General features: G+C 32.2%; 1 protein-coding gene across 8 annotated transcripts in view; it reads left to right on the top strand.

Moving 5' to 3' along the window:
- The window catches only part of SUPT3H (SPT3 homolog, SAGA and STAGA complex component), a 416,859-nt gene that overhangs the window by 267,075 nt on the left and 133,901 nt on the right, over nt 1–15,883 (top strand). For all 8 annotated transcript variants that reach the window (XR_004953706.1, XM_016131181.2, XM_016131180.2 and 5 more), the window contains 3 exons: nt 5,424–5,510; nt 8,236–8,326; nt 12,843–12,982. Coding sequence is in view for 7 of the 8 variants with exons in the window: in XM_016131181.2 (XP_015986667.1) it covers nt 5,424–5,510; nt 8,236–8,326; nt 12,843–12,982 (318 nt within the window). In the remaining variant the exon portion in view is untranslated. The remainder of the gene's footprint in view (nt 1–5,423; nt 5,511–8,235; nt 8,327–12,842; nt 12,983–15,883) is intronic.

The following is a 15,883-nucleotide window of genomic DNA, read 5'->3' as shown; positions in this document are numbered from 1 at the left end:
TGCTAGTCATTAAAATCTTTGGTTATCTATTTCAAATGGAAAAGAAACATAAAAATACAAATCTAGGGAAGTTATTTAATGTATCAAAAGTTATACAGTTACTTAGTGGTAGAGCTAGAACTGGAGTCCAGATAACTTGTAGTTCCTTGAGTTATAACAGGGAGGATTCAGAGGGGATCTTTGAGGTTATCTGTGGCTGGCAAGTATGGTTGCAAGTAGAGCTGTGCTGTCATAGTCTCATCTGAAATCAGGCCTTGTAAATAGTGCGTGATAGACCAATGGGTAATAAGACAGACAAATAAATCTTAGACTAAGATTTTGCTTCTTCATGAAATACCTTTCAACACGCCTGCCTCTTACTGTTTATTTATGTATTACTTATCCTCAGAAAGGAGAGATCCAAGAAGTTAGTTAGAAACCAAAGAAAAGAAGTGCAATGTGAGCGTGGTTTAAAAGGAACACTTTTAGGGATGTTAATGATTGTGAAATCATCAAATTAGTTTTGTTGTGCTTTTATAGCCTGTTGTACCTGAAGGGAAATCTTCCTGCTAAATTTATGTGGGCCCTCGCAGAATGCAGGAGTTAGTGACGTATAGCCCAATTCGCTTTCATTATAGATGGGAAAACTGAAAATCATCATGGGGAAATAGACTGCCAGCATTTAAGATTTATAAACTGCCCATTAGGAAAGGTTGTCTTCAAACTAGAGGTATTATTCAAAATGAAGTTGCAAGGTAAGACTGTTAGGTAACTGGTTAGAAAGATAAAGAAAAAAACTTATTGACAAGTACAAGTAAAATGTTGTAAACTGAGCATACAAGTTCCATGCCAGGGTTAGGTAACAAACCCTATATTGTATGAAGATGATCATATATCTTTTTTCATTGAGAAAATTATTTTAAAGAAGAAAGTGCTGCATTCCACAAACAATCAAGAATTTCTCATAATTTGAGTCAAGTACCATATTAGTCAGGGTTCTCCAGAAAACAAGTCCAGGAGGATATGTATGTGTATGTGTGTATAGGTGGGGGCGAGGGGGTGGATGGATGGATGGACTGATTATAAGGAATTAGTTCACATGATTATGGAGGCTGAGAAGTCCCAAGTTCTGTTGTTGGCAAGGTAAAATATAGTTCCAGTTTGAATCCAAAGGCCTGACAACTAGAGGATATTTTAGTCCAAGTCAGAAGGCTGGAAAATACCAATGTCCCAGTTCAAAGCAGTCAGAGGGAGTTCCCTTTTATTTAGCCGTTTTGTTCTATAGACATGCAGTGCATAATGACGTTTTGGTAAATGACAAGACCGCATATACAGTGGTGGTCCCTCAAGATTATAATGGAGCTGAAAAATTCCTATCACTTAGTGACATTGTAACATCACAATGCAGCACATTACTCATGTGTTCGTGATGATGCTTGGGGAAACAAACCTACCGTGCTGCCAGTTGTATAAAACTATATAGCACATATGATTGTGTACAATACATACTACGTGGTAATTACAATAAACAAGTGTGTTACTGCTTCATGTGTTTACTATTATCATTATTTTATAGTGTGCTCGTTTCTGCTTATAAAAAAAGTTTGCTGTAAAACAGTGTACTGTGTTACACTGGCAGCAGCCTCCTACATCTCATGTTGTCTCTTGATTGTGTCATTTTCTCTTGTGCTCAATTTAATCTCATGTTGTTTTGTACAGTCACGTGCTGTACAGACTCATAGTGTAGGGACAATATGCTATACCATATAGCCTAGGTGTATAGTAGGCTATACCATCTAGGTTCAGTAAATGTACTCTGTGATGTTGGCACAACAATGAAATTGCCTAGCAATACATTTTTCAGACTGTATCTCTGCCATCCAGTGGCACATGACTATATTCCATTCTTCAACTGATTGGTTGAGGCCCATTCACATTAGGGAGGACAATCTGCTTTACTCAGTCTACCAATTCAGATATTAATCTCATCCAAAAATACCCTCAAAATCACACTCTGAATAATGTTTGACCAAATGTCTGGGCACCCTGTGGCCCAATGAAGTTGACACAAAAAAGTTAACCATCGCAAGTACACACAGACGTACGGATAAAACTGAAATTATTGGGAAAATATGAGAGAAAAACAAGAAACATAATGAGAAGGAAGGTATAGGAGAAAGTTTGAGTCAGTCAGGGTTTAAAGACCACATTGAAGTTAAATAATAGTGAATTATTGTAGATCCAGAACAAAAATTTTGGATATTTAAGGAAGATCTTTTTAGCGCTTAAATATAGGATGCATCACAATATGGAGACACTGAAATTTAGAAACCATTCAGCAAAAAGCCCCGCAAACTAGATTAGGAGAAATGCTGTGGAAGTAGAAAGCGAATTCAAGACGCTGAGCAGATGAAAACAAAAAACAAAATCAACAGAAGTTGGTAAAAATATAATAGAGAAAAAAAATCGAGTTCAAATATTAGTGTCACTGATAGCACTGAGAAAATCAGATTTATTTGTGAGAATCAAAGATGAGGCATTTAAGATAAAATGTGAAATTTAAAACTTCCAAATAAAGCGTCATAAAATATTATAATGTAAACATGCTGATTGTTCATATACTGGGAGAAATTTTTATCTTTTAAACAGTTATTGGAAGTGTATTATTATTTTTAGTTTAAAGAATAAAAATATTTATCAGAAAAATCAAATGCCATAAATGAGTTGCTATCGTGTAGAATAGTAATGTCTTTCAGCAAAATATTTTACTAAGTTACAAAAAAATCTCTGTAAACTTGGCTATTACCATGCTTTTATACATATAGTTAAGGAAATTAACTTTGAATACTCATTCAACCACTGATTGATTATAAAGTATTCCCCTGCTTTGTCATTTCTTGCATATTTTATTATAATAAAACCAATATACATTTAAGTATACTATTTTTATATAATAAAAATTACAATGTACTATTATTTTGTTATTAATTATTGCCAGAAATATTTGACTTGCTACAGTCAATAATGAAGTATAACTTGCATTTATTTTCAAAGATTAAGAAATTGAGGGATTTTTTAGAATGTAGAATCAACTTTATTTAAGCACCGAAGGTATAAGGAACATTTTTGATTTTGGTATTCCAGTTCTGGTTGTGTTTTTAGTTTTGGTTTTGGTTTTGGTTTTTTTTCACATGAAATATACCACTTCTGAGCTTAGCATCCTGTGGACCTGGACTGCCAAGCTGCTAACCTGTTTTTTAAGCTTGTCTTGTCAAAGAAGAGTTTCTTTACTCTTTCTGGTAAACATAGAGAAATATTTCTAGAAGTATGCCAGTAGGTAATACACACTTTGGTGTAATCACTATAATAAGCTAATAAAATTGCTCTCCTCACTCGGTAAAGAAGAGGAGGTAAATATGGAACATGGGACACAACAGGGCCAGATAGGCTTAGTGAGGTAATGGTGGTAACTTGCCGTCTCCAGGATTAACTTCACAGATATCCAAGTTATGTTAGTGAGTACTAGGTTAGGTGAGGGAAATTAGCTGAATGGGTACATGAAACCTAACGATAAAGTTTTCTTGCTAATTATTACAACATAACCATGACATAAATTCTAGATCTCTGTAATAGATGTGTCTTGGTTTGCAAAAGGTATTTTAAAATGTCTAACTCTTATCTGTCTTTATTTTTACTTTATTTCATAGTGTTTATAAATTGACATTTTTGAGAATGTTATAAATCTAGATTTTTCATATGTAGTGTGGGTAAACAATTGACTAATTGGGAAAGCTATTTAGGGATCCATAGCTATCACAATCCTTTCTTAACACAAGTAAAATTACTTATATCTGCATCATACTTTACAGTTTTCAAGTCATCATCATTTTTCATTTAAGGAAATACAAAGTTACTTGACAGTGCTGCCTCCTGATTCTCTGTGTATGTGCGGACAAATGGACACTCAGCCCATATTCTTCTCCACACTGATTGCATGTTATTTTAGATCGATAGAAATGTTCTTATTTGGGGGAAAAAAAAGTGTATTTATTTCCTTGATATTCTTCCAATTTTTAGGAAAAAAGTGTTTAAATTTTCCTGCTGAAAACATTTCATTTCTTTCTGGGTAGATACATCATCTTTTACAAAATCGTTCCCCCAAGATTTCTTTTTAAATGGTTCACAGTTAAATTTAAATTTCTATATTTAGGTAGAATTATGTTTATATACCAACCACCAGTATCCAGGAAATTCAGTGGTAAGGCTGACACATAGGGAGTTTATAGTCTATTTTGTAGTCTGTGTATTTAGACAAGGTTTGAAGCTTGCTTAGCAAAATCACCTAAACATTTAAGCAAAATTTCTTTAGTACAAATGCACTATTTGATTTCTCATGATTGTTGAGATAACAGTGTGTCACTTTAAAAAGATTAGTTCTCAGTAATATGTGTCAGATTTATTCCTTTCAAAGAAAGGTACATTCAGGAACAGCTTTTATATGTAAATATTTTTATAATGTTGGATAGAGTTGGTTTGGTGCAGTCATCGTAGCTTGATCAAGTTTGGAAGAAGTTACAGGCACATTTTTGTAGTATTTTCTCCAGCATCTTTATTTTTTTCATCTGGTTGTATTTTATGTTCCTTCCAGCTAATCAAAATGAGAAACTGATTTTGCCCATACCAAAAAATAGAACTATCATTTTTCACATTCTTTTATTTTCCAGGTCATTTTCAAGTAAGATTGTGTTTCTAGGACTTCTGAATTCCAGAAAACTCTCTGCTTTGTAGATATAAGGGCCCATATGAATATTTCAGGGGGAATCTAACTTTTCATGCAGTATGTTTTGTGTTGCGCATTCCAGATACAGTTAACTTTTTGTGTGCATGTGATTAGTGTGGAAAGAAATTAATGCAGTCCAGTATTATGATTTATGGACTGAATCCTTTGCCCACTGAAGACTTGCCAAAACTAAAACTATTTTTTTCCTTTGGATATTAGAAACAGCTACTGTTTTTGTTGATCTTTTAAAGTTCTGAATGGACCTATTTCAAATCATACCAGCATGGGAGCTCAGATTAATAATATACTTATTCAACTAGTGATACTGAGTGAAACCATTGCTCACATGGATATGAGGGTAAAATTTCATGAAATTATTTTCAGGTGCATTAATGCATTTCTGGAAGCTGCACATGATTTTTGCATGAAAGAAATCAAGGATTTCTGTTTATTGTATCACAGGTGGGCTTATAAGTTAATATAATTGCATTTTTTTAATACTTTAAAACATAAGACATTTTATTTTTAAAAGCAGTAATGTGATTTCTGGGTTATTCCCAAAAGTTTTTAACTCTTCGTATATTCATCTCTCTTCAGACAGCATGACTGTAGTATATTTAATTTAAACTATTGAGAAAAATTCCTAAGTTTCCTTTGTTGTTAGTTACAGCAAGCTGCTGAAGTTTCTCAACTTCGGGGAGCAAGGGTAATATCTGCTGAAGATCTTCTGTTTTTGATGCGCAAAGATAAGGTAATATAAAACAATTTCATTGTATTAAAATGCCATGTTTGGTGCTTAATTACACTTATAGAAAGAAACTATCCTAGTTATGTGGCGTTCAAATTGGAATCTTAACTATTGAACTGATGTTTTAGTCTTCATAGTTTGCACAACAAAATGGTTTATTTAGAAGAGAATTGATTTTTTTTTTAATATGGACAAGGACAGTTACGTAAAACTATGCTGACAGCTAATTCTCATTTATCCTTATATATCTATCTAGATATTTTCATTGCTACATAATATTCATTAAATATTGACTGTGCTAATAAGTGAAATATAACTGAGTGGCATATTTATTTTTCTTCTAATTTTATACAGGATTAGAGGCTTTCATAGAGTAATGTTTTTAATTTGAAATACAAAGTCTATTCTGTGACACTAGCTTATAGGAAATAGCAAATCGATCAAGATGAATATTTCAATAGCATAAATATATTAATGTCTAAGACATATATGTATATAAAGATCTACCTTTCTTATTCTTTAAACTCTGGCACTAAAATACCAAAGCTGATGTTTACATATCTAATTTTGCCCTATCTTCCATGAGTAGCTAGTTGAAAATATTTTATAAAATTTTACATTTTTAATAAAAGTTTCATTTAAAAGTTAATGTAAACAAACTAACTGAATAACCTCAATGTGCTTTGGTAGATGCCGTCACAAGCGAGTAAGTAGTGCTTAGTTCCTAATGTTCCATTTTTCACTTCTCCATTGATTTTTCCTGGCCATTTAATTACACTTAACCATTTCTCTTCTACCATTTTGTATGCTAATGGCTCTATTTTTTTTTTAATCAAAAGCCATCTTATCTGATCTTTTGGATGACTTTGTTGACCCCCTTTCTAATATCCAGTTACTTTATATCTGTAAAACCTTTCCTTCTGATTAACTGAAGGTTAATTAAACTTGAATCAAATATTTTCATTTCCTTATGCAATGACAGTCAGAGATCTATAAACTTTACCTGACCAGTCTACTGTTAAACTTTATTAATTTTTAGTTCATTTACTCTTGGATAGCATGAGGAATATAAAGGAAGAGAAAAAGAAATGTCTTTACTTCCAAGAGGTTATAATCTGGTTTAGAAAAAAATATGATTTAGTTGAAGAAGCATTTTAAGACCCAGAATTTTCAAGTGGTGTGATTAGATGGAGAGGCCAAAGGTTTCAGCCTAAGGTAAGACTCATGCAATTACATGTAGAATGGACCAAGTGCAAAGGAGCAAACTAGGATGCTAGTAATCAAGGCAAACATATGATTACTTTGATGGCTCTGGAAGTGGATAGGAAGGAATAATACAGAAAAATAATGAGTAAGACTATGCAGAATTCGGTGACTTAATTATACTTAGAGTCAATTTTTCTTTTTCACTGGTAGAGATAAAGAGGCTAGCACAAAAAATAGTCTACCTTGACACTTTTTCCTGTCTTTGGGGGAATTTAAAATTTTAAATCGTATCGAAACACCAGGAACATATGCTAATTGACAATGCCTTTCTACTGTCCAGAACTCCTAACCAGGATCTTTTTAGCATCCAAGAACATAGCTATAATATGATAGCTGCCATTGTTCTCATCTCTCTCCTCAAAATAATGATTTTATTTATAAGCTGACATGTTCAAAGAATTTAAAGTAGTTTGCATAGGTGTAATAATTAATAATTTGTTTACATTAAAACAGTATTTACTGACTGCCTACTATATTTTATATATTACACTAGGTAGTTTATTTATTCCTCACAATAGTCCTATAAGGTAGATACTTTACTTACTTTGTAAATTGAGGTTCACAGCTTATGTTCTACTTCTGACCCTGCTAAGCCATAGTCATAAGACTATTTTTAACCTCTGTTTCCCTATATATAAAAAGGAGAAGATTATAGTTGTCTGTATCTCAAGGCTGTTGACAATACTAAATAAAATGAATGTAAAAGAGCTTTGTAAAATATAATAGGTTTCAGCTATTATTAGGAATCTTAAACCTGAAGGTCACGAACCAGTAATAATACATTCTAAGTGTAAGCAGACAACTAATTACAAAGTATTATCAGTCACTTTTAGAGTTGAGCGGTATTATGGTCTTCTAGTAAACCTAACGAAAGCCATCATTAAGACCTAACTATCATTAATCAGCTTTGAGTTTCATGAAAATATGTTTCTCGGATTACAGAATGTTTTCCAGAAATATAACTATAAACCAACTCTTCTAAATAAAAGATTCTCAGAGAATAAAAAGCAGTAAAAAGGAGAGTTCATGGCTTTTTAAAGTTAAAACTCCTTGTGTAGATTGTTTATAAATAATTTTGAAAATAAAATTTGGTCTTGAAAGTGCACAAAGTATTCTACCAACTTAGTATAGTCAGCTTAGTGTGAAGAGTGTGCCATTTAGTACCATCTTCAGAAAGAATTTAAAACTTTTTATAAAACCAAAAAAATAAAGTTAATTATTGTGACTCTGGAGTATTGGGATACTTACAAATGAAAAATGCTTTTAAATATACTGTGCTTCAGCTTTTATGTTCAATTTGAAGACTATTTTTTTTTTTTATTACATAGTATTATGAGAATTGCTATATTTTCCCTAATGATCCTGGAGTACAAGTTTATGAAATTTAGTTATAATAGTTTTTAATCAGTAAAGTGAATATATGTATATGGTTTCTTATTTACTTATTTCATATTTTTAATAGAAAAAACTGAAAAGACTGCTAAAATACATGTTTTTCCGAGACTACAAATCAAAGATTGTCAAAGGCATAGATGAGGATGATCTTCTGGAAGGTAATTTAAACAAAATACTAAACTCAAAACAGTTGTACATGTATCACATGGACCACACATTTATGCAGTATCAATGTAGATATTTCCATAAAATTAGAATACATACACATCTGTTAAATAATGTAGTTTAGAAATTAACCAAATATTTATTTAATTGCCAGCTACATTTTGTGATTTTTCTACTTAAATGACTTAATGGTAACCTGGTATTTCAGTTCTTTCTTTTAATAATATGACCTTTACATTTAGAATATCATGAAACTAAGAAAATTGTGTCGATTCAAAACATAATTGATTCTAGCAAGCAGAATTTTTCTGTTGTGTATATAGGGATATGTATATATCTTTGAAATTGATACATATTGGTTATTGTTAATTTATTATAGAAAGTACCTGACATGTTTTATGGTGTAAAGTAACCTCATTTCGGTGTATTATTTCTATGCTGTCTAAAATCGAACAAAACCCTAACACAGAGTAGAAAATTTTCCTTATATTATTTTCTAACTCAAGTCCCTCTTTAGATTATTTAGTAAAAATATTAATGTTACAGAATCTAACAGTAATAAGCTGAAAATAGATTATTACTAAAAAATGCTTATTGAATCAAAATAATACAGTTGACTGAACAACACAAGTTTGCACTATGTGGATCCACTTATACACAATTCTTTTCAATAAATATTGTAAATATATTTTTCTCTTATGATTTTCTTAATAGCATTGTCTTTCTCTAGATTTACTATAAGAATATGGTATATAATACATATAATATTCAAAATATGTGTTAATCAACTGTTTATGATACTTATACCAAACAAAATAGACTTTAAAACAAAGGCTATAACAAGAAACAAAGAAGGACCCCATAGTCCAGTTTCTGGGTATTTATCCAAACAAACCCGAAACACTACTTCAGAGGGCAACATGAATCCATATGTTCATTGCAGCATTATTTACAGTAGCCAAGATATGGTGGCATTCTGGGTGTCCATCAATGGACGAATGGATAAAGAAGAGGTGGTACATACATACAGCCATAAAAAGGAATGAAATCTTGCCATCTGCAACAACATGGATGGACCTAGAGGGTATTGTGCTGAGTGGAATAATTCAGACAGAGAAAGACAAATGCCGTATGATCTCATTTACATGTGGTATCTAAAGAACAAAATAAACAAAACAGAAGCAAACTCATAAGATTCAAAGAACATTTTGATGGTTGCCAGATGCAAGGGGGATTAGCAGTGAGTAAAAAAGGGACAGGGATTAAATACAGTTGGTAGTTACAAAACAGTCATGGGAAAGTAAAGTATAACATAAAGACTATAGTCAATAATGTTGTAATAACTATTTATTATATCAGATGGGTACTATATGTATTAGGGTGATCTCCTTGTAAGATAGATAAATATCTAATGACCACATTGTTCACCTGAAACTAATATAATATTGTATATCAACTGTAATTAAAAATAAAATTATTTTTAAAAGTGGAGATCCTATTGGTGAACAATTAAGAGGAAGCTGGTAGCTTCATGATACTAGTAAGAAGAAGCAAAAACAGTGTAACAGCAGAAAGTTTAACACAGGAAATAAGGGAAAGACAGATAAGAAGTCTTACTGGGGTCAGAGCAAAACTTAAAATCTGCAAAGGGGCCCAACATTATTTAGATCAGTCTATGGAGTAGTTTATCCCCAAGGATATTATCAAAAACAGTAGAGCAGTCAACCAGCAATTACTGGAAGCCAACAGCTAGCTATGTGTGATATCAGTAGAGGCAAACCAACCAGAAATTTAATAGGGAGATCAGGAAAATCGACAGCCAGAGAGAACCTGACTAAAATCACAGTCATCCCTGGTAACTGAAGTTGAAAAGTAAAATGCCCAAGATGAAAAATTCAGTAGGAGGGCTCAATAGTAACTTTGAACTGACAGAAGAAAAAATCAGTGAACTTGAAAACAGATGTTTAGATATTATGCAGTCGAAGAACAAAGGAAAATTGAAAGAACTTGAGAAAAATATGAAACACCATTAAGTGAGCCAACATTTGGATAATGGGACTACCAAAAGGAAAGGAAAGAGAAAAAAGAACAGAAAAAATATTTAAAGAAATAATGATTGAAAACTTCCCAACTTTGATGAAAACTATTACTCTATAGATCCAAGTAGCCCGACAAGTTTCAAGTAGGATAAACCCATAGAGATCCACACACAGACACATTCTAATAGAAATCTTGAAAAACAAAGGTAAAGAGAAAATAATGAAAGCCACCAGAGAAAAGCACCTTTGTCACATACAACAGCACCCCAGCAATATTATTAACAGCTGATTCTCACTTACAATTAGGTCAGATAGCGGTAGGATTGCATATTCAAAGTGCTGGAAGAAAAAAAATGTCAACCAAGAAACATATCCAGCCAAATTGTCTTTCAAAAATAAAGGCAAAATTAAGATATTTCCAGGTGAACAAAAACTGGGGCAATTTCTTGCTTAGCAGAACCATAGAAAAATTGCTAAAGGAAGTTCCTCAGGCTGAAAGCAAGTTGCACCAGACAATGATTTGAACCTCACCCACACAGCAGGAAAGGAGTATCTGTAAAGTTAATTATATAGATAAACATGAGAAATTATAATTGTGTATTCATTTTCCTCTCATCTCTTAACTGATTTTAAAACAACTGTATAAAACAATATCTATAATTATAATGTAGGATCTATAACATAGGTATGTGATATATTTGACACTACCAGCGTAAGTGAGGGGGTAGTAGCAAAGCTTCATTGAAGTAAGGAGTGGCACAGGATTGCTGCTCGGATTACAGAAAGAAATGAAAAGAAACAAATGGTAAATAAGGCAGTTAATATAACCAATTCTAAAGATATATTCTTTACTATAAAGGCAAAACTACTGAAACTGCATCAAGAAGAAATAAAAAATCTGAGTAGACCTGTGGCAAGTAGTTCGCTGTGGCAAACAAAGAAATTGAATTCATTATTTGAAAACTCCCCAGTGAAAAACCCATGCCCAGGTGACTTCATTGATGAATTCTACCAAATATTTAAAGAACAATTAATAATAATCCTTCCCCATTTTATTCTATAAAACCAGTAGTACCTTGATATGAAATCCAGACAAAAAGACATCACAAGAAAAAAAAAAAGAAAACTACAGACTAATATCTTTTCGAATGTAGTTGTTAAAAATCCAGCAACATCTAAAAACATTGTACACGATGACTAAATGGGATTTATCTCAAGAATGGAAGATTATTTTAAATTCAGAAAACAATTTGTATAATACATCATATTAATAAAGGGCAGAAACCACATGATCATCTCAATACATGTAGAAAAAACCTTGGAAAAAAAAGGCTTTCTTGAGGAACACTCAGTAAACTAGGATGAGAACTTTCTTGACATAACAAAGGTCATTGGTATGAACTGAATGTTTGTGTTCCCTCTAAAATTCATATGTTGAAACCTAATCCCTAGTGTGATGGTATTTTGAGGTAAAGCTTTTGGAAAGTACTTACATCATGAGGAGGAGCTTTCATGAATGAAATTAGTTCCCTTCAAAGGAGAGACACAAGAGAGCTTGCTCTCACTCTCTGCTCTCCGCCACATGAGGATATGAGAAGACGCAAGCCCCCATCAGACAATAGGTCTACCAGGACCTAATCTTGGACTTTCCAGCCTTCAGAGATTTCAGAAACAAATATTTGGGTTTTTAGCCATCCAGTCTATGGTATATTTATTATAGCAGCCCAAACTGACCAAAACAGTCATCTGAGAAACTCACAGCTAACATCATACTTAATGTTGAAAAATTCAATGCTTTCACCCAAAGATGTTTGGGTTATCTTTTTTTTGATATATGAGCATATAATTTATCGCATTTTAAATTATTTTTTAAATAATCTGGTTTTTCCTCATTCAGTAGTTCACACTGATACTTCTATGCATTGAACTGTATTACCTATTATAATATTACATTTCTTCTTGACCTTTTGCAATAATTTTAATAATTTTAATTAAATATATGTTTTGCTTTTAAATAAGTGTGATAGTTTTCTCTTAAGAGAAAAATAAGATCTCACCCATTTAGGTTTCAAATATATTGCCACAGTAACATACATAATATTTTTTTAATTTCATGTCTCAACCCTGATGTTATTATTGTCTTTGTTTTTATGTATTTTTTTAACTGGGCCTGCCGTAGCAGAATTCTTTTTCCAAACCTGAGAGCATTGCCTTTTTTTTTTTTTTTTTTTTTTTTTGGTAAAGAATTTTAATCAGTTCATTCATACTTACTGTGTTAATTGATAATTTGGTTTTATTCTCTTCATTTTATGAGATGAATAAATAATTTAATTCTGTGAGATATGCACTTTTGTTTTAGATGCAAAGATTCTCCTTTTAAAAATTATTTTGAGAGAATTCCAATTCTGAATTTCATATTCATGATGTAAACCTATTAAACAATTTTTTTCCTTCCCTCATCTTCATGCAGACAAATTGAGTGGTAGTAATAATGTGAACAAAAGACAAAAAATCGCTCAAGACTTTCTCAACTCTATTGACCAAACAGGAGAACTCTTGGCAATGTTCGAAGATGATGAAATTGATGAAGTTAAACAAGAAAGAATGGAGGTATAGTACATTTTTCCATTTTTACAGTAATAGAATAACCATTGCAGTGCCAATGATATTTGGTTCTTTTATTATTTATGTTCTTTAAATATCTGAAATGCCCATATCAGTAGTTTTGTATTTAAAAGTGATATTATGAAGTAGACTAGAGAGGGTGTCAAACTCTGCCTTCAGAGTTGACTTTGAGAGACATCTTTAGTTTTCTGTTTCTGTCCCTCCTTTGAGTATCAATAGATTTCCCTCTGGATCTTACTTTTACTGATGTTATTTTATTCTTCGAAAGCTAATTGACAATTAAATATTTGCTTATTTTTTGTTCAAAATCATCCAGTTATTTTTGTAGGCAAAGATAATTCTTAACTGCATTTGTGTTGGCATACAACGTGAAGAACTATTTTTTAGGCTGTAGTTTGCAGGCTATGGTTGGGCTCACTAGCTAAAGTAGTATCCAGGGCAATCACATGCTTTATATCACTGTAACACAAAGGTAGTGATGTGTGTTTGGATTCCCTGGATACGTTTTAACAATGAATATGAAAATTGTATGCCTTCTATTTACCTTAGTTATCTATTCATAAAATTGTTTCCTTAAATACTTTGGAAAAATAAAAGTAATGATTGATTTCATTTGAGTGCCTTCTAAAATGCAAAGGATTATTCTTATCATTCTTCTTATACTTTTGCAAATAAATTTTCTTTTTTCATTTTCCTTTCTCTTCGAATTAGGCAAGAGGTAATTTCAGAAAGCCCAAAGATTGAGCTAAGTACCTACTTTATCATAGTCTCTCATGCTAAAAATATAATTATTTCATGTTAAAGTTTGGAGGAAGTCCAATAGACATACATGCTTTATAAACTTTAACAGCTTCTTTAAAGAATTAGTATGCTTAGATCATGAACTGTGATCTGAAAAGGCACTGTTCTTCTTAGGTATCAATTACCTTAGAAATGTGTGGTTATCTTGGTTTGAGACAACTGCAAATGGTTTTAGTTCAGTTTTGCCTTGGGCCAAAAACATACTAAGTTGTCCAATGCAGATGATAAACTTATATTTCTGATGTCATTATGGCCAAACAGGATATGATTATTTAGTGGCATGGTTTCACTTATGATGCATTACACAGAGAGCAGATATTGTTTACGCTTTATTTTTAAGACATTTTTATATTATACAAATGGGCACAAAGAAAAAGTCATTAAGGAAGGACTGTGCATAAAACATTTGTAAAATTGAACAAGCAGCTTTTTCAGTTTTGATGGGAAAATTTCTGTCAACCAAGCCTATTGCCCAGAAGGACATTCCACAATCAAGGAAAAGAGAAGAAATGGAGCGCGTTGCAACACTAAGCTCATAATAGCAGGCTACTGTGGGCCTGGAAAAATGATGAGCCAGTAAGGTACAAGTTAAAGTCAATATAATGACTGGAAATACAGGGTAGAAAAAGCTTAGGAATTTATGCAGTTTATATTCCTCTTCCTGTAGTTGTATTATACGTTACATAGTGATAATTCTACATTATCAATAGCTGATAAAAATAATTACAATGAAATTATCATTTATATAATAAAAATTAGATTGATAGTTTCTCTAAGTTTTATATCATAACCAAAATCTTCTCCAACCAAGATAAAGAAGAAGAGTTTTGAGATTCTACTCATCCAAATAACAGAGTTTAACTGAATAAAAAGTGCTGAACTTGTAGACATAACTGTAGACAGTAGAAAGTGGAACCGTTAAGAGCATAGGCCTTGCCTGCTTCTAATTTGACAGGTTATAGTTTCAAGCGTAAACCACAACTGTGGCAATTCATATGAAACCACTTTGGACTCACAGACTGCAATCCCTCGCTTTTAAAGTGCAGTAGAATAATCAGTCCTGGCATCACTCAGTGATTTAATTTTCCTCTAAGCATCACTTACAGTTGCAGAAACTTCGTTTACTACCTTCTCATCTCGAATGTGTGTAAATGGTATAGACCCTACCAGCAAAGCTTTTTATTGTTTTACTTTCTTTTTTTTTACATTTAAATATAGTGTAGAAGAAAAAAAAAATTTATCGATATAAAAACTCACTTGAGACCCTAGTTTTTTGTCAGAATATTGAGCATGCATACAAAAACTGATTTCTTTCCTATTGTTTTCAGCTGACTTCTATGTGTACTTAACTTTGACTTTGTGTTTCACTCATAATTTATTTCATTACTGTTAAGTATTCTGTGATTTTAAATGTTAAAAAAAAAAGTCTGAATTTTTATATCTATTTCCTAGTCCATCATCTTGATAGTTAACTCTTAAACTATTCTTTTCCAGCACCAAATTTTTAACACTTGGGTAAACATAGACAGCTATGACCCATGATTTCTGAAGATCCTTCTAAATTATCAAATAAAGATTAAATAATATTCATAATTGCTTTAGTGTATTCGAGAAACTGGGATAGGGAAGCAGGGAAGTGGTAAGCATAATAATACGTGTAAATACTTGTAACTCCCCTCCGACTACCTCTCATCCCGACTTAACCCTTACCTCAGAGTGACACAGGTGTGTTTTACTGTTTCTTAATTCTAAATTTTTGATATCTAATCAACTAAATGTGTATGTGTCAACCAAAGACCAAGAAATGATCACTAAAACTGCAAATAGCTTTGGATTTTCTTAACAGAGGAACTGTGGGCACTCACAGAAAAGCCTCGCCTAACACCCACCTGCTCCACAGTGAAGGAACCTGAGAAGCTCAGGTTTATCATTAATCATATAAAACATCTGGCCTAATAAACCATTAGGCTTGTGAAGAGGATGTAAACAAGAAATACTTAAAAAATTGGATGAACTTGAGTAATCCTCAAATTGATAAAAGTGAATGAGAGCAAAGATTGAAGCTCACCAAAGAGAGCAGCATTT

Source organism: Rousettus aegyptiacus, unplaced genomic scaffold (genome assembly GCF_014176215.1).
Source record: "Rousettus aegyptiacus isolate mRouAeg1 unplaced genomic scaffold, mRouAeg1.p scaffold_m13_p_1, whole genome shotgun sequence".
Taxonomy (NCBI): domain Eukaryota; kingdom Metazoa; phylum Chordata; class Mammalia; order Chiroptera; family Pteropodidae; genus Rousettus; species Rousettus aegyptiacus.
This window is presented reverse-complemented; position numbering and strand designations above follow the sequence as displayed.